We start from the raw sequence: 26,745 nt of genomic DNA on the forward strand, positions 1-26,745 counted from the left end.
CAAGTCTTCTATCCGAAGAAGTTGCATGTAAACTTTGTATCCAAAAAAGTGTAATTTGAACCGAATTTTATCTCTGCTATTTATTGTTGAAAATAATCTTAAATATTCCTCCAATGAATGGAGATGATTCATACATTTTTGCACTTCTTTTCACGCTTCCAAGATAAAGTATCTGCGAAAAGCATAAATATCATATCCAGGATTTTACGTTCCTCTGCTTGCAATTTAATGATTACGTTTCTTGCCATCGGCTAGAAAGTTTATTCTGGTTTCTGGCCTGCCTTCTTACTTGTCTGCTTGCTTTTAACATTTGGTTTGCTTCAATTAAATGCCGAAGAAAAGGTACAATGTAAGTAAACTTTGTTTCATCGCTTTCGCTTCGCTTAATGTTATAGAAATGCACTTGATGTTACATTTCTCATTTATTTTTTTGTTTATGTTGATACTATATATACTATTATATTGTTGATTTTTAAATAAGGAAGAAATAGCATTCATGAAAAGTTTTCAAACCAAATGATCTTAGACAAATTCCAGTAAGTTTATGGGTAAAATTTGACCAGAAGTTTACATTAACATAATTGTTTAATTAAATTTAAGATAAAGAAAAGGGAATTCAAGATGTTTTTAAAGAAAAAAAGTCCTTCTCTTCAAATGCAACAATTTTGTTTTTCTGTTCGCTAATTCTGTTTATAATTTGACATCAAAAAGGAAAAAATTGTCGGAATTTCGTTCGGCTTTCTTGAGGTTTTAAAACTAAAACAGTGTTACATTAGATTCTTGGGCATTACAGCATGTTTGGAAATGGAGAAGCTCTTTGCTTGCACAAAAGGGCTCTAAATAGCTACAAACATCATTCTCCGAGATCTCTCATTATTCAGTTGAGTTGTATATCAAAAAGATTTTTAATTAGAAAGTAAAAGACGGGAATCAAGAAAACGCGATTGGGAAGTTCGGTAGATATTCACGATGGGCCCCAATGTGAACTGTGGTTCCATTCATCTATTGACGGGTCACATCTAACCGGGAGAGAACCTCTATCATATTGGTATTTATGACCATTGGCACATTGTTTGCTGTCTTTATAATGTATATGGAAACATATTGAAAGAGTTCACCTGCATCCTTCGGGTTACTTCTTGGAGACAATGACATACAGCTCATTCTGGCCAGTTAGAGAACTCTCGAGGCAATGATATCGACCATTTGTTATATACTGGACAATATTATTCATATCGGTTCTTTTTGATATTTCTAATTTTATATTTGCCTTTCCACTGGAGTTTAAAAACAAAAAATGGCAAAATGAATAAAATCTTGAATAAAATCCTGTGCTATAATACGGAATTCATACAGCACTGAAAATAAATAGTGCAAATGGGTGAAATACTTTATAACTGAAAATATTCAAAAGTAATGTCAAAATCGTTCTCAGAATGTGGGTAATCTTTTATAAAGTGGAGGATTCATGTTCTGCGAGAAACAGGGCATTTCAAAAATTAGCTTCCATCTCGTCTGTAGAAAATATATGGTTACTTATTAACATAGTGACGACATATCTCAAGCAAAAGATAAACTAGAAATTCCATTGACAAGAATTTCAACCTTGCAGTACAAATTTTCGTCCTCGGAAACTTTTATTTTTCTCTCAAATTGAAGACAATATTAACATTTGCAAAATTAGATATAATCTACCAGTATCAATATGGAATTGGTAAAGGAAATTAAAGCTCGCGAAAATCATGTTATTGAAGAAGTTTTCTCAAAAGTTGCAAATGTTGGCAAAGATCTTAAAAACGTTTTTTTTTTTTTTTTTTTTTTTTTTTTTTTTTTTTTTTTCAAAAGGCCGTTGTATAAAAAATGTATTATAAATTAGTCGATTGCAGGTATTATAACAGGTGTTGTTAACCTTATTCCTCGTCTGGGCGCATCTAACAAACAGGAAATGCTGGCGGGCGCAGTAAAATAAAAAATAAAATAAAATATGACGAATCCTAATATTTCTTTATTTTATTGCAATCATAATCATCATAAACAATACCTTACATTAAAAAGGCAACAAAAAATTCAAAATAGTTGCACTTAAACAGAACTTAAATTGCGACGGAGCCCACCGGAGTCCGGCTCCGGTACTTCTTAGTTTTGGGGACATATTCTACTTCTAGCCGGAGCGCACCGGAGCCTTAAATAAGAAGGCTCCGGCACTTTTGTATGTAACGGAAATTGGTCTAGAAAATTTTATTTTTAGCAATAAAATTATATAAAAAATCGCTTATTAAATTTTAATTAACTCCTTACATTTTACTTAATTTTAATTATTTAAATTGCTTTAATTTTTAATTATTTTAATAAATAATAATAAATTAATTGTAAATTAATTAAATAATAATTAACAAGTTAAATATAAATTAATAAATATTAATTAGTAATACCAAATAAATAATTGCTAATTAATTTGATACTCATTAACTATTTAGTTTTTAAATTATTAATGATTTTAATAGTCATTTTGTTTATTTATTTACTCTTGTTCCTCATTCGTGATGGTCTTTCATAGAGCTCCGGCACTTCTACTTTTAGAAATTAAGCCCTGCATTTAAAGCGATTTGTGGGTCGCGGCTTGGCCACGATTCATACTACTAATATAGTATATAGCGGACAGTCGCGGGCGCACAAAAATAGCTTCGTGGGCACATTGGCGCCCGCGAGCACCGGGTTAAGAACTCCTGTATTATAATGTAATAAATTATTTTCATTCACTTGGTAATTTTGTTTCTCATTTTTCTTGTGGGAAAGGGAATGGCAACAGGAAATTTGCTTTCAGATTTTGTCGTCTTCATTTCATCTGATATTACGACATTCTTTCTTGGTTCCTAATTATGATATATATGCTAATAACTGCATTCATTATATTAATGAACAATTTCCTTTGTTGGACAGGAACGATGTCGAGGCCGGTGGAGTCAGGCCGTCATCTCGTGGTCGCCGCGACGCCCCCCGTGGCCCCCAGAGGAACGAGGTCCGTCCAACACTCGTCGTCTATGGCCTCCTCTCACTAACATGATTTGGAACACGCCCAACTGGCCGCTCCTGCTCCTACTGCTCGCCTACGTTCGAGGTTAGTCTCTTCTAACCCTTCTTTATTGAATCTGCTAGTAGTCTTTCGATCTTGTGGAAGCGTGGTAAACCTCTCTTTTAGTGAAATGATTCCATCTTTTCTGGACAATCTACCTAAATGGAATTAATGACACACAGCTGATAATACTCAATGAACAGTTTAAACAGCCCCCATTAATCTTAAAATACTTTTCACGTTGGTAATCGTTAATTTTCTATCCTTATTTAAAAATCACATTGACTCATGAAGTTTCAAAGAGTAAAACCCTTACAAAACATATTTTTGGAGCTGATTTTATTCCTTTATGTACGAATTTAGTGTAATTAATATATGACGTTAAAATTAACTTAATATTTGCCTACTAGCGGTTTTGAAATATTGATAATATTGTAACGTTATTTTTACTAATACTGTTCAAAGGATACGTTTCTCAAAAGCGAAGCGGTGAAGGAAATAGTGTTATATTTGCAGATTCATTAGATTTATTTCGAATTTTAAAAACAATCTGTAAGGCTATCGCCTGCTTTCGTCCTCTAGACCTCCTGATGGACATGGTTCCAATTACACCGCGAAGTCACGTGGTAAGAAGAGGGAAAATATAAATTTAAAATCCTGTATGTTTTACTACTTTTTATTTTTTATTTACCTCATAAACTGTTCAGAAAGAATAAAAAATTAGAATTATACAGACGAATGCTATGCTGAATCTAGGCATTGTATTCAATTTAGCTGGATTGAGAATGTAAATGATGTAAACTATTGAAGGAAACCTATTACCTTAATTTACAGCGGGAAAAAATCCAGTGTAAAAATTCGACAATTCAAATTATATAATTTAAGGTTTGCTATTTAAGGTTTTTATAATTGCTGATAGTATACTTTTTGTAACTGCTGACTTTTATAATTGCTGATAGTATAAAGCCAGCGAGAATTTATTGTCCTTTTGGAATTCTAGTTTATTCCAATATATCATTCGAAATTTAGCATTTAATTCCAGATTTCGGAAATAACCACTTTCTTTCGAATCAGCTTTAAATGGGGTAGGTTTAAACAGCTTTTAAGGTAGGTTACAAATTTGAAAAATGGTCACTTCTGTGAAATGGAAAGCTTGATTCCGATAGTAAAGTAAATTTGCTACCTCTCTATGTTCCCTAACAAATTTCCGTCTGCGCCGCTCCTCAGTTCAAAGACAGAAATACAATTTGCATAACATCAAACAACCTTTGATATATTATATGCCTTTTTGAGACGAAGTGATTATAACAGACGGAATCTCTGCATTATAACACCAGAATTTATAAAAAAATAATTTAAAAGGAGAAGGTTGGAAATCACCATTGTTCTTAAAAATTTTTGAAATAAAACTTACTTTTTAAAAGCACTTCTTCATATTGCTTTTTTACAAAATCCTTAAGAGGTCTTTATTTTCGTAACGTTGGTCGTACATATTTACTTATAGTTACAAACACGGTTTAAATAATGTAAAAATCCATTTTTTGACATTTTTACACATAAAGAAATAAATTTTTATAAAGATTACGAAATCTAACTTTTTATACGTTCCTCCGGTTCATTTATATATGACTTTTATATATAATTTATATATGACTACACATTAGGATTCCAAAATAACAAAAATTTATGAAACTATTAATAACGTTCATGAAATTATCAATTAATGAATATAATTCTCATGAATTATAATTCATAATAATATTAATTTTAGATTTTTAAAACTTATAAATTACATACGTGAAATTTTTTCCGACATACCAAATATAATAAAATTATAAAAGAAGATTCTAATAATGTAGATACATTAGGATTTTTGGTGCTGAGAGACGTGAAATATGAGCAATGCCCTCGCCGGGACTTTAGAATACGCGCTAAGTGTGCTGACCACTACATCACGAAGGCATGCTAGAAAGGCGGGAGGAATGCTTTATATATGTCCCCTTTTAAAGGGCGACTGGGAATTGGGGGACCCAATCGCCAAATCCTGGTGATGGAGAATCGTCATCCACCACCTTTTTTTGTTCAGAAGTCACTGTAGAGACATTATCATTTTCTACAGTCACTGTAGAGACATTATCATTATATTTCAGTCACTGTAGAGACATTATCATTTTTGGTACTGAGAGATGTAAAAACTGGGCAATGCTCTCGCCGTGACTCGAACTTCGGACCTCTCGGATACATGCCGAGTATGTTGACCACTACACCACGAAGGAATGCTAGGAAGGCGGGAGAAATACCTTATAATAAATTGCAAATTGATATCATCCGATTGCTTTTAAAAGAAAAAAATTAACCTTGAATCATTCTAATTTATTTATTTACCGACCTCTAAATGCAAATTCAAAATGATTCCAAAATTGGTAAACTTTGGAACTGAATCTTTTGGTCAAGTTTGGCCGTACGGGAATCAAAGTTTTTATGTTTTATTTTTTAAAAGGAGTATAACATTTTCCTAGATACAAGCGTTGGAGAAACGTTGGAAATGCAAAAACATGAATCATTTAATCATTTAAAATGCTTTTGGAATTGGAAGCATATGCATATTTACGGCCAACAGTTGCAAAAATAAAGGATTTTGGTGAACATGGTGTATATATTCATTTTATAAGATATTCATTTATAATATAATAAATTAAGATAAAATTAACCAAAAATCAATAAATTTCTTCACAGCATCTGTAGCTACACAGATTAATAAAGATTAGATACTATAAAAATTGACAAACAAATCCTAAGAGGCATTTCTGAAGAACAGTTATGTGAAATGCACGTTTCCCACATTTATATTTTGACACTTCTCACAGATAAGATAGGTGGTGGAAGCACTGTCTTGAAAACTTTATTACCAGCTGTTACAGGATGCCATGATTACAGCGTGCGATAAGATTTGAGTCTGCGTGAGAAACGAAAGTCAGTGACCGCTAAGAGAATATCCGACAGACGGCTTTGATAAGTGGTAAAGCAGAATTATCCTGCAGCTATTGAGTGTAGACTTTGAGACTTTGAGCAGCGTTGTTTAAGCTACAACGCTGACTTTGAGCATGTTGACATATTTATATATATGGATTAATAAAAACCTACAATGAAATCGTTTATTGAAGAAATCTATGGTCAGCATCACTTTAACGAAAGTAAATATCCGGAATAATGCACGTTTCTTCATCCTAGAACGTTCCGATTCCTATTTTCGATTAAATAAAAATAAAGCAGGAAATTCTAAGGCATTCATTAAGTATTCATGCATTGGAATAGTAAGTATCGTATGGATGTGATTATATTTTTAGGAATAAGACACGTTTCTAGAATTACATATATTTTGTGCGCATCAGATGCGTCCTATTAAGAATTGTCCTATTAAGAATTGTTCCCCCTGTAAGAATTCAGTAAAAGATTTAACAGACTGACTTTATTAGTCCAAAGGGGCTTAGTCCCTAAATGACTATTGTTTTCGTTTTGCGATTTTGCGTTGAATCACTATAAAGGTCCGTTTCACTTTTCAAACTGTTGCCACCCAATGTTAGAGTCCTGCATTATGTTTGAAGAAATTAAATAACGAAAAATCTCCATGTATGTAGTATATTTCTCGCATTGTGATAAAACAACGGTACGTAGAGCCATCCAATTTTGAATGAAGTAATCCTACTACGAATATGGGCATGTGGAAGACCAAATTTGAAATTTGGAATTTGTTTTAGAATCGATTCCATATTATGTAAAACTTTAACGAATTTTTGAGTAACAAACATAACGATTTAAAAGCGAGCAATGGCAACACTCTACGCGGAAAAAAAACCTTATTATCTCCAGCGCGCGGAACTGTGTATCGGAAATTCTAAAGATATGCTCATTTTAAAATTATTTTGGGACATTGCTATTAAACTGAATTTTATGGTTTAAGTGCAAAGAACGTTATATTTAATAAATAAAGGTAACACACAAAACGGTAAATAAAACGGCCTTTGTACTTAATTTAAAATATAAAACCTTTCAGATTTTTTAAAATTTTGTTTTGCTTGGTCCTTTTCTCCTGGTTTGATTCAGCTCCCTCCAGAATTATGCTCTACTGTGAGGTCGATTATATATGGCATTCTGCGAGTTTTGCCAGCAGGGAGAATATTCTTAATTGAAGAATATTTTGTCTTCGGTTATGGAAGTACATGTTCATTTAAATCCTTTCATATTTACGTTATGAAGCAACATTAATCTGCCCAGTATAATTTAAAATTAAGCAGAATGCTTTGAGAAAATGAGTTTGACTTCACAAGCCATGGTGCAACCTCGGCTTGTATTGCAATTTACAGTCGTTTTGCTTTGAAATATAATTCTAATTTGAAAGAGAATTAGTGATTTTTAAGATTTTAAGATTCAGTAGTATATTTTAAGAGTCAGTAGTTTATGCATTTATAAAGAACTTTATGCGTTTTTTAATTTTATATAATTCTCATTTCAGCATCACACGTTAATCGTCAAAAGAAGGATGGAAAAGCAAATAATTTTGTTTCTTTGGGTTTTTTTATCTTGGCAATCCTAGTTTTAAAAACAAAATGGCTATTGGAAAAATAGAAAATGGGCCATCGGGGCAGTATTTTCCAACTGCCTTAATAATGGTACTATAAAAAATTAGAAACACAACGCATTGATGAGACACTTCAAATCTGAATCACAGATACCACAACATGTATAATTATAATTTTCAGTGACTATAAGAACAAAACTCATCTGATATCCACTTCTCATTAAGTAAATTAACAATTCTCTGTCTGTAAGTTCTCCCGTTTGTTGCTGAGAAAATCTCAATTATTTTATTTATGCAAGAACCTTAGAAGGTTGGCAGATTATTTCACATAATTGAATTATTGCAGATAATTCTAATCGCAGTTTTTTCACAACGCATGGAATTCCATCTTACTTGCTTCATTCTTTCCAAAACAATGCGCATGAGCTAAAAATGATGAAAACTCGCTAGTTCTGTTTCTCAAATTACAGCATTATTTTAAATGAAAAGCTTTTTTAGCAAAAATCTCTCTTTCATTTTCTGTTTACTCTTATTAAAATAAGCTGCACTCAGTAAAAATACAGGAGTACTCAGTAAATTATATAAGAGTTTTAAAATTCTATAGCGTAGGAAAATGCTTTGTTTATGTTAACGAATAACCAGAGTAACTAAAAAATGCAAAATTCTTGTTAATTTATTTCAAACGCTTCTTACTGTTCGAAAACAATTTTGCTACTTTTTTTTAAGTTTTAAAAGTGGAACTGAGGCTCTCGAATATTCTTGAATTCTTCATGCTGTCTTATTAACGTGGAATTTGGCCAGCTTTGCTTTAAAACAAGAGCATACAAATTTGTTTGACATTTTGTTTGTATCTTTCAAAAGAGTCACAAATGATGTGATATTTATTGAATATTGCAAATGCTTCATTAATATCCATAAAATTTGTAGGAATTAGGACATTTATTTACCTTTTAGGTAAACTCTGAACTAATTAATCTAAATATAGTTATCTGCGTACAAAGTTTGATGAATAATTAAAGATTCATCTGCGTATGAAGTTTGAACGAAACGTTTACCATTTTTTAAAATATATACACTGAATAAAACTGCAAACAGGTTTTTGGAATCAAAATTTCACAGATAATTGCTCTTTAGCTTATTATTTTTTCATGGTATTTAAAGACAAAATGCTGTCTAAAGCATCTGATTAATATTTAATTAAGAATATGAGTATTTTGAAAATGAATTAATAATGAATTAAATTATTAAGAATATGAGTATTTTGAAAATAATTTCTATTAAAACACTATTATTACGACTTATGTTCTTCTTCACCTAACTTCAAGAACAGTAAATGTGCTCGAGAATCCTATCGCTGCAAATTAAAGAAAAATGTTTTGGGGAAACTAGAATTTTTAAGGAAATTTTTAAGAAATCTTAGGGATTAGAAAAGTTTATCTTTGCTCCTCTTACAAACTTCAGCTTCCCAAATCGTAAAGATCAAATTGTCAAGGAACTGCATCTTTTGCCTCGAAAAACTTTTCATCGTTTAAAAATGAAATACCATAAAAATACTGAATGATCTCTTGTTAAAACTTCATTTACTACATTAAAAACTTCATTTTGATGCAATAAATTTGATCGAGATTCTGTGGAATCATCTGCCATCAAATCTGATCATTAATTGATTTGGAAATCAAGAAATTTGGTCGCAGCCGGATGATATCAGATGTACCCTATGTTACATAGAAGTATGAAGAAGATACTACTAAATGTTTAAATAGAATTTTACAAATCTACAAATTTCCTGAATATGAATTCAGTTAGAAGAGTATATTAGACTACTGTTAATAAGTATAAAAACGAGTAACGCTGATTTAAGCTCCTTATTTGTAGGAATATATATTCATGAAGCATCGAATAAAATAACTTCGAATTTGGAAACGCTAAAAAATGTATCTGCAAGTCATTTTGCGTAAAACTGGCGTCATTGCAAAATAAGGGAAGCTTCTCCATTTCTGGAATACTTGGGACGAAACACCGAAACCACTTACATATTACACATTTCAGCAGAATCTTTTTGTGTTTTGAAAAAATTCATTTTGAAGAAAATGATCAGCATCTATAACACAATACTGTTTTCCAATGTAATATATGCATTAACAGAAAAACAATCCAACATATTCTATGTTAATTTTGAATATTTTTTTTCTGTTTAACTTAAATTTTTCTCCGTTGATTAAGTAGGCCATTTTTACTCCGCAAGTTTTTTTAGTATTTCGAGACTTTAGAGATTTTCTGAAAATGAATGCTTCTATACCAAGGGAAAAAATAGTTTCTAACATCGTAATCATCTCAAAGAAAAATGTCGAGAAAGAAAGAAAGTGATTGGGAAAACATAGTCATTATTTAAAGGAATAATTATTGAATATTTCTCATCTTTTCATGCACTAAAACGATTAACTGAGTATGGATTTCGTATTTTTATATAAGACAGTAAAAGTCTAATTTAAGTCTAAGCAAAATCTAATTTGCCTCAAAATTCTTCCATGAACGATCATGTATATCGGAACAGATCAATACTTCACCGGGATTTGGACTGTCAATTGGATCTTCCGATTACTAGTCGTATTTACTTCCAGTTTCACCATGAAGGCATGAAGTAAAGAAGGAAAACATTCCTTACACAGTAAACGCCTTTTAACACGAACTTGCTTAAATCAAATGTTTGGTTAACATGAAACAAGTTTCGGTCCTAACAGTGATATAGTTTTTGATCTTGTAGGAAGTTTTATCGGTTATCGCAAATTTCGGTTTTCAAAGTTTTTCATATTTTTTCTGTTCTTTCTCTTTAGAATTCTCTGTTTTGTTTTATCTTTTTCATGTTGTCTCTCTGCTAAGACTTAGTTAAGAAATTTTCTGTCCCGCTTATCTGAAAACCTTACAGAATACACTGTATACTCTAAAACATAGCCAGCGTTCGTAACATTGCTCCATAGTTGCGATCATTGCGTCAACGGTGAGTTTTGAGGAGTTTGTTAGTGCAGATGACGACGTTGTTACGTGTGCTGCAGGGGAATCTGGTGTATAAGTAGTTGTTAGTTTAGAATTCAAACAACAAAAATCAGCGCTATATTTGCAAATTCTCACAGGACCAGTTTCAGTGGTTTTACCGAAGCATCTCCTGAGCTTCCAAAGCTCAAATGAACGAGATAAGATATAGTGATTAGCTGAGATAAGATAAGAATGGCTGGGCAACAGTTAAGCTACTTGTGCCATCTGTTAATGAAACGAAAACTAAAACATAATTTCCTGAAAGCAAAGATGGATTGGAATTAGGGTCGTTAACTAGAACAGAAAGATTTTTTAAATGTGAAACGCCTCTTGAAAATCTAGTTAACCAATGGAAAATGTTTTTTGAATAATTTTGGCTGCAGAAAAATTGAAGTGTGATTTTTGGACCAACAATGCTGGGCAACTTTGTGTTTCTTTTTTTCTAACATGAGCCTCGTGTTCCTTAACGTGAAATTTTAAGGTTGTCTTAGTTTGGCCAATGTAAATTGAACCAAACTGGCAAGGAATCCTGTAAATACCCCAGGGATTCATATCCGGAATGGAGTCCTTGAGTATGGAACTTGGAATTTTATTGATAGGAGAATAAACAACTCGAAAGTTAAATTTCTGTCAATTTCTGTGTCTGAGGTGCAACAAATGTCATCAGAATAATACCATTCCCCCCACCTGCTAGGAAATATTACTCACCTGTAGAATGTTTACTGTAGAAAGTTTTGCTGCAACATCCGAATTGACCGCTAGTTTTACTGAAGTCGTGAGCTGTGAAGTTGGCGATCAGTGAGTGCATTTTTTCAAATTGCGATACAGTAATTAATGTAGTGTCCTGTTAACACGAACTCTCTCCTTTGAGATTCATGTTAACGAGGGTTTACTGTAGTTTGCTCCATAACTTTCGGTTTCTTAAACACATGCAACCAAGCCAAAGAAACGAATTTAGATTGTTCAACAGTAAAAGCATCTCTTTTCTTTTTTTCTTAAAAATTCATATAAAGGTAAAGAATTACTACTTTGTGCCCATTTAGAACTGCGAAAGTTCTCTGGAAGAGATACATGTTCATTAAGACAGCAAGACAATCCCTGATACTGACAAAAACTTTCTTTTGTTTTTCTCCAACATCTCCGGAGCACACGAATAGGGATGGTTAGATAGACAGATAGTCAAGAAAAAAAGAAATGACAGCAGCAGTGCTTGGTGAGAGGGAAGAAGAGGGTGAAGGAAAAATCATCCATGCGACCGAATCTCGGACAAGATTTGGTCTGTTACGGTGGAATGCTTCGACGGGATCAAGTGGTACTTCAGCGAGATAAAACGGGCCTTCCGAGTCATTTGTCAACGGCGAAACAACCCCCTTTCCTGATGCGCTGGCGTGTTATCGGGCCAGCGATTTATAGGTCACTGCTTGCACTCTCTCTCTCTTGGCGGTCACTTACAGGCTGGCGGTCATTCACCAAGAAAGAGAAAGAGTTTTATCGATTAGCTCGCATCTGGCCAACGAGGAAGGATTAAGATATCAGTTTTCTTCTTTTTATTTATTTTAATTTCTCCTCTTTTCAGGAACAAGAAAAAAAGTGAGAATTCGATATAGCTAGACGAGTAAGGCTAAATTTAGAACCACTAGAACTTATTCTGTTGACTTTAGAACGACTTTATTGAATGAAAAAAATATTTACTGACTGAAACTGATTACAAAGGGAATTTTTTGTTAACTCTTATAACATAGTATATTTTGTTATTGGAAAACTAAGTCTCTCGGTTACTAAAGTACATTGAATTCACTGAGATTCTAGATTCAGACATCATTCTTTAAAAAACCGTTATAAACAACAAAAACAACCACTAGACACCAAACAACAGTCTTCAGTAAGCCTTTTTTAAATTCTTCGAACTCATTGAAATCGAAAATAATTCATTTTTGTGCATATAAAGCTTTTATGAGTTGTTAGCTTTTCCCTTCAAGCACCTGATCTTCTCACCCGTACAAGGCCAAAACGTTTCCAAGCGTATAGTAATCAAATATTTTATTCCAAATAAACCTTTTGCTGTCATTGAATAATCATGTTTTTACCCTTACTACACTAAGCAGCTAGCACGCATAACTTTCAAGATACAGCAATAAATACAAGGGTTCAGGGATCCTCTTCCTTCACAATAAATTTTCAGTATTTTTGATGGTACACAGTCACTCCCAAAGTTCCAGAGTTCATCTTAATTAAAGATTATAAGATCTAACTTTCTTTGACCGCATAAACTAATCTAGATCCTAGTAATGAACCTGGCGACTTCTCACACAGGCGTGAAAAAATACCAGCACAGAAGAAGGGTGAAAATTACTCTTTATTAAATTCAACTATGAACAGAAAGGCACGTACTTCGTGCTTTATAATAACATCGACAAATTGCGGTGGAACTTAAGCGTTATTACGCTAATCAGTTGAAGTCTAAAAAGAATAGTGCTGGATTAGCACGTTAAGTTACGGTTAACCTAGGTTGACTCGACAACCTAACAGTTGCGATAATTATTCAAATGGCCAAAAGGCGTATCAGCGTAACAACAAAGATAGAAACGAAACGTGCCCTGGCTAGCAAAACCACGCTCTGAATAAACTCCAAGATTCACACGTTTAAATACTCACTTCACTTAACTTTATATTTACATCCTGGCGAGGAAATCTGAGGGAAAGTTGAGGAGTTCAGGAAAGGTAACAAAAATTTGAATAATAGGTTCATTGAACTAAGAGAACCCTACAAGATATGGTGATATGTTAACGTTAAAAAAGGTCCCATGCTTAGTATAACTATTTTAAATACCATAAATTCATACCAACTCATATTTTTCTTCCTTCAATTCACGAATGTAATAAGCCCTCGGCTAACAAATGTTTTAAACGTCATAAGTGATTATCATATTCTCAGCTCGGATATTTATGACATGCTGCTTTGAATCTGTCGTTGTTAAGTCAGTAGATTTCTCAAACGTCAGGTAACAGATAATATCTAAAGATACAAAAGATTATTTTAGGTCATATATTTATGCTGCTATTATATTCTTGCTATAAAATTCTACAGATTTAAATTTTATCCGTGATAGAAACGTTGAAACTTATTTGAATGTATATTATCGTTGTAATTTTCTACGTAAAAATAAACGTCGGTTTTAAAAATCAAAATCACCAGTTGAATATTTATATGCTTAAACAAAAAATAATATGTGAAAATGTTGACTACGTTTTCGCTAAGTATTTACTTCAAAAAATTTCAAACAGTTTTAATTAGATTTTTAAGGTAAGAATTTAAGAATCATGATAATGACATCATAAACCATCAAACAGATTTTGCAACTCTTAAGGAAATCTCGCCTTGGGATTTAGCACATAAGTGGAATCATTCACTCAAATTTGCCTTTCTAGAATTTTATTAACGCTTTATCATTAAGTATATTTACCATATCACAAACATATTATATTTTAATTTTTTTCCTGTTTTTTAATTTCAAGGACCGTGTTCAATTTCCGCTTTCTCTCTCTTTCTCTAATTAATTTTCCTTTGTTAAGCTATTTGTCTTTGATTAAATTTGGAATCCAAAATATACTTCATTTTCTTTTAAGGCCCCTGTTTTTATATTTCTTCTCTCTCACAGACTTTTATTATTCCAAAAGGCTATTAATCTCGAAATGGAATTTTCACAATAAATCTGTCGTTTAACTTTTTATTCGAGTCTATTGCCGTTCGGCTAAATGAAAGACATTAAACTTTCAGATTGAATCTGTTTGTTGTGTATTAACAAACTAAATTGTTTGAAAGCAATAGATGCAGTTCTTAAGAATATTCGTTTCTTGCTTTTGAATCGGATTGATTTAAATAATAAAAATGCATTTAATTCGTGATCTATCTAATTGAATATATTCAATATTATCAAAACATTGCATACTTTTTATTATTCATTTCATATTCTGTAATGAATTTTTCATTAATAAACTCAACGATTGAAAGCAAACAGTGGCAGCACTTACGGAATAAAACATTTTTATCTCCAGCGCGCAGCGCTGTCTATAAGAAGTTCTAAAGATATCTTGCTTTTAAATATTTTTTTTTAATTTTGCCGTTGAATCTAATTTTGTGTAACGTAAGTGCGAATAATGTGATATTTAATAAGTAAAGTTAACACAAAAAGCATTAAAAATAAAAAGACAAAAAGAAGTTTTGTAAGCCATCTTACTAAGAAAACTGAACATTGATATGATGAACTGAAAAAAAAAATGTATGCTACACTACTGCATCGGGAATTCTAAACATATGTTACTATGCTGCGTTTTAAAATTTTTGTGATTTTTCTGTTGAAGTGTAATGTGGCGTAAAACGATGCTTAATATAAAATGTATAAAGACCTCCCGAACCCAGGGTTTACTTCTTTTTCAGGGTTTAAATTTTAAAATAAATTGCAATAATATTAATGGTAACAGTAAACTGATGGCTTAATAATACGCTGAAAATAAGAGTGAGTAAAAATGGCAATAAAAAAGCAAAATACGAAGAATAAATGAAAATTGTAAATAAAAAAAAAATAAAATAAATGAAGCGAGAAATAAATTAATTCTGAAATGTTGTGCGCATGTATATATTTATATATATAATATATAAATATGAATTTACACAAAAGGAGAAAATATCCGATTATTTCTTATATAACATAAACTATAACATACATTGCTGATAAGGTTCATAACGAAACATCATTTTAAGTACATGAAAGAGGAAAAACAAATTTTATTATTTTATAAATAACGTAAGAATCTAATAATTATAACTGTATAATTAAAAATTTGTTAAATTATTATGTAAATAATAAATTGAAATAACATTTTATGTATAACAATAAAATAACGTAAAATTTTAATATGTTACTTGTACAAATTTTCGTAATTTTTATATTAATAGAACTGTATTAGTTACAGAATTAAACATTTACTTTCAGTGGAGAAAATCAGATAATACTTCAGTTGGATTCAAAATCACAAGCTGCTTCTTCACGGACAATTTAAAATATTTCATTAAATGCACCAAGCGATCGAAGTCCAAAAGTTGTTGTCCAAACTAATCCAAAAGTTGAAAAATCATTAACAATAAAAAGTCGGAAAATAATAGACGATAAATTAAGCTTTTCTTGTTTGTCAGACTTTTCAGTGAGAATATAGTAATCACCTTAAAAAGGGAAAAAATTCTTCCAGGTTTAGTTAATGCTAACAAATGATGTATATCGCCCTATAACTTACACTAGAAAATATTTTGTATAAAAGTGAACATATATAATGGGAAAAAATATTCTATTTTTCGGTATATTTTAAAGCACATAGTTTCATTGGCTGTCGCCAAATATATGTCCAGCGACAATGCATCCCTTCATGTGGAATGATCACGATTTCCAGTGCAGCTGCCGCAGACATTTATACGATCCAGTACCTCGAATACCATCCAACTTACTTTTAAAGTCCTCCACTAAGTCATTTGTCCCTTTCGTCATCCGTTAGACTTAGTTTATCATAGGCTCAGTCTCATCTAAAGTTCATCCGTTAGGCAGATAGCTCTCGTGTGATTTGCCAAATTCAGATAATCTAATCGTATGTGGTAAATTTAAAATTTTATTTCCTTATTTTTATTCGCAGGGTTCGAGAGCGGCATGGAGAAGCGTATGGGCCCTGTGTTCATTTCGGAGCCTCCTTCCCAGGTGGACTTCCTGAACACGACGGGGGCATCCGTGGATTGCCTCGCCTACGGAAACCCAAGTCCACGGGTCCGATGGCGCTTGCGTGATGGATCCCTCGCCGAGAATGTTCCGGGCCTGCGCCAGACCCTGCCCAACGGGACTCTGGTGCTGTGGCCCTTCCGGCCCGAACACTATCGTCAGGATGTGCATGCCGACGTGTATAGGTGCGAGGCGGCTAACGTGGTCGGCACCGTGCTCAGCAGGGACGTCCACGTCAGGGGAGGTAAGTAATTGTTTCTTCTTTTCTATCTTTTTCTTCTATTCTGTCTTCTTTCTACACATTGAATAACCATCAAATTTCAGCATCTTTTTCTTTCCGTGTGGTACAAACCAAAGCAAACTAAGGCCAGGGGTCGTTGAAATTACTTGACGCAGCGCCTTTTCATGGGCCTTTGGCGTTTAGTTGGCTCACTTTTACAAAACAAGATGATTTAGGAGCCACATTGAGAGATGGATTGTTAGGTCCTAGATGATAGTCCTGCCCTTAAAATATCTGAGCAGCAAACACAAAAGTGCAGACTTTTGTAAAGCCACATGATGCAAAAGAATCCATTACTGTGAATTGTTACCGGTCAATGTGCAAAAATACTAATTTTGGCTGCTGAATTACCATATTTTGAGTGCTGAAGGATGTGTCGATGCTGATACTAATTGGCTGAGACATGTACACTGCGAAAACAAAAGGGACAGTTCTATATCTCCCATTCTACTGGGCCGATTAACAAAATTCAAATTGCGTTTTTCATGTCTGGAAAGCACGACTTAGGATACATATTAGATTTATATATCGCATTGGTTCTAACACAAAATCGGACTTTTTCTGAAATAACATATAAATTTTTTTTCCATATTTCGATTCTACGACTCAAATTATTCCTAGACACTAAATTTTGTAAAATTTGGTGCGAAATTTATGAAAAATTTGAAAATTTATCTTGGCGTATTTTTTTCGGTTTGCGCCATGAATAATTCACTTGGTGAACTCCTTAATGTATGCAACTAATTTTCCTTTCCCTTTTTCGATGCTGGAGCGGGAAAAAAGGTACCTCATTCCTATCTTTTTACATTGTGCAGGAGCGGAAAAAAATTACATCGTTCCTACTTTCAAATAATTTTAGGAAAGTGCGTAAACCACATTTTCGTTATTATCGCTTATATCAAATATGCCATAATTCAAAACGCACCAATGTATAAATTCACGTATATCTTCTGACATTTTGAATAAAAAACTGTAATTTTTTGCAGGTATGCTTAGAAATACGTCTAATTTAAGATGATGGTAAAAACTTTACGGATTATAATTCAAAAATCTTTTTGAAAAATTCATAAAAATTATTTAAAAATACAAATTTTGAAAATAAATCATAAAAAATGGCTGAATTTTATTTGGAATGAACCTGAATTTTGAAATGTGAAAGGAAAAATCAAATAAGTTTAATAAAAAAGAGAGATTAATAAATATATACCAAACTCAATCAACATTGAGGAGCTAAAATTTTGAGAGCTAATTTTTTTTTAAAAAACTACTCGTGCTATTTTTACAAAACTTGGTAGTTTGGCGTAATTTGAGTCGTAGAATCGAAATATGGGAAAAAATGGTATGTTATTTCAGAAAAAATCCGATTTTGTGTCAAAATACCTATATTAGAACAATGCTATATATAAATTTAATACATATCCTAAGTCGCGCTTTCGAGACTTGAAAAACGCAAGTTGAGTTTCGTCAATCGGCCCAGTAGAACAGGAAATGTCCCCCCCCCTTTTTTTTTTTTTTTTTTTTTTTAGTGCACAGTCTACAAATTACAATACTTCTACAACGGGGTACAAATACTTGCTTCTATTTTTCAAAGGTTAAATACATTAGGAAACTAGTTCGATACAGATTCTTGTTTCTAAGTGGTTCTGTGTGTCATAAGCTGTAAGTAAATATTAATACTGCAATAATAATAAATCCCTAACACGCATTTTGCTGTCGATGATAAGTAGCTGAAAAGAAACAATCGGCCAAAACGTTCGAAAAAAATTTTTAATGCAGTATCATAGTTAAAATAACATTGCGTCATGTCTTTCAGTTTTGTGTTTCAAAATTTATCTTAAGTCTTCTGATGCCGTTTGTTTTGTGTTTATAAATACACATCATGTCTTAACTGCATTAATAATTACTCCATACGACCGCTGATTAAGAAATTTTTATTAAATTATCATACACAGGAATAATTAGATAATTGCTAATAGCAGTTCAATTGGCATTATTAATATCCATTAAGAAGACTTATTATTGCCCTCTTTTGCTTAACTGAATATGTTAACTTGTTAAAGGATAGAAAAATTAGAAAAAAATATGTAAATTGGACATTAGTAATATAGAATAGAAAAGTAAAAAAAACATACGTAAAATGAACAGTTATCAATATAAGGTATTCAATAATATTAGGCACTGAATGTAAACTTTAATGGATGTGGTTTGCTAATTTTTAATCTGTTCTGGTTCAAAATCCCAAGAAAATTCTAGCCAAAATAAAAATTTAACATACATTGAGTCCGGATAGTTGTAATTAGTGTCCTTTGTATAATGAATCCTTTGCTTTTCTTTGCATAAGTATTTTAAATTTACCCAGTTTGAAACGTGATTAATTTATTCAATGTTTATTTAAATTTCAATTAATTTATAGGTTTTCTTCAAAACTGAATTGCCCATTGAAAAATCTAACTTAATTAAACATTTTCGCACATAATTTATTTTATTCAAATTCGTTTTTAAGAATTACTTCTTATTTGATCAGATTTAGTGAAACATTTTCGCTCATAACTTATATTTTTATGTAACTTTGATTTTAAGAATTGTTTCTTAGTTCTTATACTCTTTTCTTTTTTTAGTATGCATAAAGCAACATATTCAGAATATGGGTAATCCTTCTTTTAATGTTAATGGGTTTATTAACCTCTGGAAAACTGAAACACTTATGAAAAATCAGTAGTGAAGCTGAAGCGCTTTCATATTTGCAATAATCCGTGGAAGGTTATTCAAAAACTATCTATTAGAATTTTCAGTTTATGCTGCTCTTCTAACGTCACGTACACTTTATAACATACTGTTTTATCTATTTGATTTCATCCGCTTCGATTTGAAACTCAAAAATAAATTCATTACATATTTTCATAACAAAATTCATTAAAATGTGGAAAACTAATATCTATTTACCAACTTTTGTTGGCAGCACAGACAAAACTATGGCTTACTTAAGAATGAAAAACATTTGTAGAAAAAATAACTTTAACAAAATTTCCAGTTTTTCTTTTCAGATCCTAATCAAACAGCTTAAGAAATTTGGTCAAGACCTAGTTTAATGTTATATTTTTGTCAGTTTCTTTTACTATGTCAAAATGGGGACTAGGTTGAACTGCAAGCAAACACTGTCGCTTTTTATCTAACAATGACAATTTTATGCTTAAAATCGCCACTTTCTTATATGCGCTTTAAATGGTACCGCAGCCATACCAGCTGGTCTTATTGTATTCAAATTTAAACGCAGCAGTAGTATTTGAACTCTTTATCAGTGCTGTCAGAATCATCTTGTGAATGGTTTTCAGGTATAAAAATTGATAATGAAATACATTTAAATTTTATGAGCTTTGGTATTTGCTTTTGCATTTCCTTGCAATCAAAATAGCATAAAACTACCATTGATATAACATTATTAAAAATTTGTATTGTTTTTAAATGATGTATTTTTTTCATTGATAAAGAATACATTGCTTTTATTTCAAATGCAAATGAAAAAAAATGATATACCATATGGGTTGGCAACAGTTCTTTTAATTCCGTATGTGACTTGTGAAACGAAGACAATAACGGACTTAATTTTCAAAGACTTTAGTTAAGAATTATTCAGTTATGAATATTTCAGTTCAGAATATTCTTCTGTTAGGAATATTTTGTATAACTATATTTTTTAAAGTCTTCTAGCACTTTTAAGTGAATTTTTAATTATACTACCATTTACTGAGATTTTAGCAGTCGATTAAGTCTTTCAGCTGGAGCCTTCCACAGTCTGACTCCAGTACTTCTTAGAAAATACTAGAAATAATAAGGAAGCTACAATTTTCTGGCTTTAATTTGTTCCAAATACAAAAATTAGGCAATGTTTTTGGATCCAGTTTCAGAGATCAGGATGTAGTCAATGCAAAGCTTGATATCTAATCAATATTTATACATTTATGTTTTTCAAATTTAGGACGTTAATTTACGTTTAATTTATGAAATTCTGAAAGGTAACTTTTTTCATCCATAGATGTATTTTCACGCAGTATTCTGAACAAAAATTGCACTATGTACTGTAGGATTCCTCGCAGTGTAATGCTGAGTTACTGTTGAACGTGAAGAATCTTAAAAACCGATAAGCGAATAATTGCTTGAGTTCGTGTGACAGGAAACACGATAGAAGGGTAAACTAGCCCTTTATCATTCCAACTAAAATTTAACAAACTCCGTCTTGGAGTGTATAATAAAGCCGACACTTGGATTTGAACTTAAGAAGTTAAGGATAATACTGAACTAATCTTAACTAAAGAGATATAGCCGAAGCTATCAAAAATTCTATCAGAATTGGCCCCTTAACGTTAATAGACTGCAAAGCTATCAAGGGCCTAAAGTACGGCCGAGCGTAATAATAGCTTAAGAGATAATAGTCTAAAAAAGGCGGAAGCGGGCTGCCAGAATACCTGGTATCTCTCTCACTAAGACCGAAGAACTTCGCAGTTAAATACCGCTCTTCCTCGTTATGTATTCAGACGTGATTCTAAAACTACGTTCTGGCCGGAAGTGTAAGTTGAAGTTAAGAACTGATAGGAAAGAAACTTTAACTCGAAATTTAACTGTTAATTAAATTAACATAATTCTTACAGTACTTTCAAATAAACTGAAATCGCTCGCATCCCTTTCAAGAATAAATGGTTTGCCCATCTGAGGATACGCAAGATTTGTCGCAGGTGTTGAAGCCATAAGTTGAAGTTTGTAAAACGCATCCTCCCATTCATCTGTCCATAAGAAATTTTGCCTACTGCCTATCAGTTAGTCGGGCGGGGGTTCTTGCATTGTAAGAAACGTCCTTCACAGATCTTCTAAAGTAGGTGCAAAGACCCTAAAAGCATAGCTGATGGACATTCTCGGAGCGTATCAACGCTATAACTGCCAATACCTTTTCTGGATCAGTACAGACGTCTTTGGCACAAATGACATGTCCAAGGTACCTTACTTCATGTCTAAACAATTTAGAGTTAGATGGACTTAATTTTAGAATGGCTTCCCTCAGTTTCTGAAGCATCTTCTTAATATCTTCTAAATGCTCTTAAACTTTTCCCGACAATAGTTATATTATCCAAATATACTAGAAAGACTTCGAAGGACAGCCCTCTCAGCACTGTCTCTGTAGAGGCGTTAAAATGTTCCCGATGCACTGCATAAACCAAGCAGCATCATTTTGAACTGCTAGTTTCCTTGTCTAGTAGTAGTAAATGCTATAATTTCTCAGCTGGCGATAGTCAATGCAAAATACAGTTGAACCAAATTCCTTTTTAACCAGGACAGCGGGACAGGCTCGAGGACTTGCTCAAAGTTCCATAACCTCCCTTTTTGTATGTCCTGTATACATTTCCCTACGTCTTCCTTTTTAGCATCTGGTACACATCTTGGATGTTGCTTGATTAGTGGATGATTCGCCGTATCAATTTTACTGCTGTGCCAATTCGTTGAGATTGATTGATCCAGATCTGTTCGAATAATCATAACATCGGCTCCTGTATTGATGGGTATATTTCAGAGAACTACGTTTTTATATCCCATGATGAAAAGTCCATTACTACTACCGCTCATTGTAGAAATATGAAACGCTTTAAAATGATCCTTCTCAATGTCTAGCAACTACTGCCTCCCGAGATGGCGGCGAATTTGTTTCCGCTTCCTTGTTGGAGAGTTAACTTCCGTGTCTTGGGGTGTTCTGAAGTTTCTTCGTACGTGCCTTCAACACCGCAATTCCAGTACTTTAGGATCGGTTTATTGCCGCTCATATTCCGCTTCAAGGCATTGAATTGATTAAATCGTCTAGACAAGCACTCAGTTGATCCACTAGCTCCTGGACATGAGCAACTGTGACTGGGTGACGGTCTCCTCGAGTTGCTTGCTGGGCTAAGCGCTTTTAGATCTTTGACAGCCGCTAATTTCAGAGCTTTCTCAGGATTCCGGATGCCTTCGACGAAGCTCTCTCAGGATTTCGGATACCTTCGACAAAGTTCTCTCAGGATTCCGGATGCCTTCGACGAAGAACTGCAGGATTTGCCTCTTTTCTGTTGGGTAGTACGAAATCCGAGATGAGACAGACTTTCAACATCTGTGGGAAACTTCGAAAGTGATTCTGTGGGCCGCTATTGGCGATATTTAAACTGAAGTCTGCTAGTCTTTTAAACACTTCTCACTAAAGCGCAGCTTCAATGAACCAGATGGAGCTTCGAAGTCTAACCTCTGATTTTCGGACAGAGTTTAAGGATATCCGCTATCATCTCTCTGAGAAGTGACGAAATGGCAGTGTTACTTTCGGAATCCCATCCATTTACGTTAGCATCTATTCATTCGCGTTTGCAACTATCCATTTGCGTTTGTCACTACGCAAGACTCAGTTCAGAGTCTTGTACACTTGCCAGAAGTTTTTTGTATCCTACGTGGATAACTTTAGAGAAGGTCGAGAAGAATAGGTAGGAATTTAAAGAAACCAGAATTGCTTCCAGCTGTTTCTACGGATTTCTACAAGCTGTCAGTTTCCTTGGCAGCAGCAGAAACTCTTTCATCGATTTATTGTTCGACAGCAGAAACTTTCTCCGATTTGTTGTTCGAGAGGAAAAACTCTTTCTTGAATTTCTCCAATTTTATCTTCAAACGTGCCTAATATGCCTTCCACAGCCTCGTATTTATTTTCTATTATAGCAGTAATTCTTCCAATTTCTTCTTCACCTGAGTTCGTCTCTTCTTTAACGAATTCTTGGTCCGCTTTCACATCGCCTTTAACAGCTTCCATATCTTTTTTACCGGACTTGACGGCCACTTTCATCTTTTCTTGACCCACTTTCTGTTCTTGACCGAGTGGCAAAAGTCACTGAACGCTGGTAGTTCGACCTGTTTTCAATTCCAGGAGAGCAAACTATCTGCATGGGTATTTTCGTGGTTTCCCCATTTGTAACATGAATGCGAGCGGGCATTCCATAGAAAATCCTTAACGAAGGCATTATTCCCCATAGGCAGAGGTGTGCATTCAATATATTACGAACCCGTACGCACTCAAAAATATATTTTACATTTCTATCTTTTTAAAAGGAAAAGACAGATACTGCCTAATAATTTTAATGTTTTTAAAATCGTGATATCCGACTTCAGTCTTCAATCACGTTTCAACTTTTTCAGCATATTTTTCAATGCTATAATTGCAATTTTTGCGTTTTTGTAGATGATCGAACATATTTGGAAAATGATTCAAATTATTTTGTTGAAGATCTTCTATTAATATAATGGATTTGTATGCATTAATAGTCCTCATCATTTTAATTACTGTCATCCTTTTCCATAACATTTTTCAAGTCAAATTACTTAATTTGATGTAAAATCTGAAAGAAAAATTAAATTACTGAGCTAAGCTCCATCGTTTGAAATTTCATGTTATTCATCTTGCTCTTCAAGAAAAACTTTATCTCGATTAATAAATCACGAAATCGTTGCTGAAATTGCAGTTGGAAGTGACACCTTCTGAGGGAACTTTCTCTAGTGACATTAACAAACTGCAAAAATCTATTTCGTCATGAAAATCACGGTGCAGACAAAGGCTATCAGATCGAACATTAAAAAAAATATTCTTTATGTTCTAAACATTAATTAAACTGCTCCAAAATCGTTTAAGAAATGTGTAAACACTCTCTGTATATATATATATATATATATTAAAATAAATAAAGGGTAAAGAACTTCATTATTTAGAAAAGTTTGTTAATTCTTCATGATTTGATTATAAAGACTCTGATTCGAAGGACAGACTGTAATGTCCGCAAGGTGAAACTTCGTGCGAATGTTTTTAGTCTATCGGACTCTTTATTAAACCTATCGGATGAAAAAAATTCTTAAAGCTGAATAAAATTCTACAAAAGTTTGCTTTTGTTTACTAAAATGTTTTGATTGTTTGTTTTATTTCATCTACAAAAATTTAGCTGTTAACATTAACTCAATATTTTACTTTCTGAAGACGATTAATCAATTGTACATTTTTTGAACTCGGGTTTCTTTTTTTTTTTTTTCCAAGTCAAGAGTTTTCCAGATTCAATTTATTCTAATCTTTCGACTCAAGCTTCCCAAGTTCCCAGATCAGGATTTTTCCCAAGTTTCGGCTTGGTTCTTTCCCAAAATCCCTTTTCCAAAATCAAGTTCATGTAAGCACAGATTACAACTTTAATGAAAACCTAGAGACGCATTTATAATAAAAACAATTGAAATTATTAGAAATGAAGCTGTACACAGATATGATGAAATATATAGTTGAACATTTTCAATTTGCATTGATTTAACTACCAAATGTTTTTAACATAATATAATTTAAATCTCTCATTTACATTTTTGGGGAATTAATAACTTTCGTTGTCAGTACGACTTGAGATAATTGGACAAATAAAACAAAAGTCTTAAAGAGTTTGAAAAAAAGGAGTCAAATAAACCCAGCACTTTTTAGCAGTAAAATATAAGTTCAATTTTTCTTCTCCTAAAAGTATCCAAAATTTTCTCCAGTTTGCAATATTATTAAATTTCCTTGAAGCTTTCTATAACCGTAACAATCTTTCTACATTAGTCAGTGATTCAAATTCTCACCCGTGTTTCCTGCTTATTTATAAACTGATAGATTTTTATCCTATTTTCTATTTATAAATAGTATTTGTTTCTTTTAGTTAATTTTTTTTTCACTTTCATAATGGAAGGCATCGTGGTCATTTACTAGCATGTTCTTGAAAATCCGTTTATCCGTTTTTTCTCTTTGTGGTACTTGTCTTTCATTTAATTGCAGCTGAAGATGGATATAATGGTGAATTGTTCAAGCACTTCTGCTTAAGTAAAATGTAGGACAATCAAAAGTTTTTTTTTTTTTTTTTTTTTTTTTTTTTTTTTTTTTTTTTTTTTTTTTACACTCTATGGGAATTTTTTAAAAAAACTCAAACGAGAACAAAATGAAACAACAGATTATTTAAAATATGAATACGGAGGTCAAAATATTCCAGAAGATGGTTAAATGAACCTGGATTGTCTAGCCGAAATGTTTACATAATATTTAGAATGTGCGCATCAGTGGTTTTAAGATTCAGTGGTAATCCAACTTTCTCGAATATATGTGGTGGTTCAGTAAAACATAATATCACATCAAATATGAATAAATCAAAATCAAAAATCAACAATCAATAAAATATAAACTGATTTATTTAAATATAATATTATCTCAATCTCAGAATCTCACATCATCACTGCGTCACACCTTCCATCGAGTAACTGCACACTCAGTGGCGCTCTCAGCGCCCTCTAGCGTTATGCAGGTCTTATCAGAATGCTAATGTACCTTATGTCAAAAATTAATTATATTTTACTTCCTTGCACGAAGTAAAGGAAGTATTGTAATCACGAAAAATTCCGGGTATCATATTTCAACGAAAATATCCATTTTAACAGCTATCGAATTCAATTTAACGATCTTTTGCGTGACATCTGAAAATAAAATCTATAACATGCAGTTGTGCAACTCCCTTTTTGGTTGCAATAGGCCGCACCAACCATATATATATGTATACATATACACGTAATATGTTACTCGGCTCCGTGAGCTCAGATTTTTTAGTCTTATATGTGGTAAATTTTACATTTTTTGCTTTAAAAATGATTCAGTTTTGTTGTTCTTATCTTCCGGTTGAAGTTTTTATGCCTTTAGTTAATCTGCATGCAATAGTTGCAGAATTATCAATAATTCGAAAGTTGTTTAAGTTCGGCTAAGCCTAATTTTTCTTACCACAGCAGCCATACTTATTTACATTTGAAACATAACAAAATAGTGAAAGTCTTTCTGCACCTTCAGTGTCTTTTTTCCTTTTCGTCAAGAGAAAACTGTTAGTTTTGTGCACCGAAAAATCTGCTTTCTTGCCTGCTGGCCGAATTTCTTGTTTTTGCTCAGAAACTCTAATTTTAATTATAAAAAATTGTTTTTTTTTAT

At 32.6% G+C, this 26,745-nt stretch overlaps 1 protein-coding gene across 5 annotated transcripts in view; it reads left to right on the plus strand.

Moving 5' to 3' along the window:
* Positions 1-26,745, plus strand: part of LOC118189810 (cell adhesion molecule Dscam1-like) — a 451,139-nt gene that overhangs the window by 154,148 nt on the left and 270,246 nt on the right. For all 5 annotated transcript variants that reach the window (XR_015041386.1, XM_085817549.1, XM_085817551.1 and 2 more), the window contains exons 2-3: positions 2,941-3,118; positions 16,368-16,691. Coding sequence is in view for 4 of the 5 variants with exons in the window: in XM_085817549.1 (XP_085673675.1) it covers positions 3,061-3,118; positions 16,368-16,691 (382 nt within the window). In the remaining variant the exon portion in view is untranslated. The remainder of the gene's footprint in view (positions 1-2,940; positions 3,119-16,367; positions 16,692-26,745) is intronic.

Source organism: Stegodyphus dumicola, chromosome 5 (genome assembly GCF_044657685.1).
Source record: "Stegodyphus dumicola isolate Sdum_Otavi_A_Nest chromosome 5, ASM4465768v1".
In the NCBI taxonomy this organism is placed as follows: Eukaryota; Metazoa; Arthropoda; class Arachnida; order Araneae; family Eresidae; genus Stegodyphus; species Stegodyphus dumicola.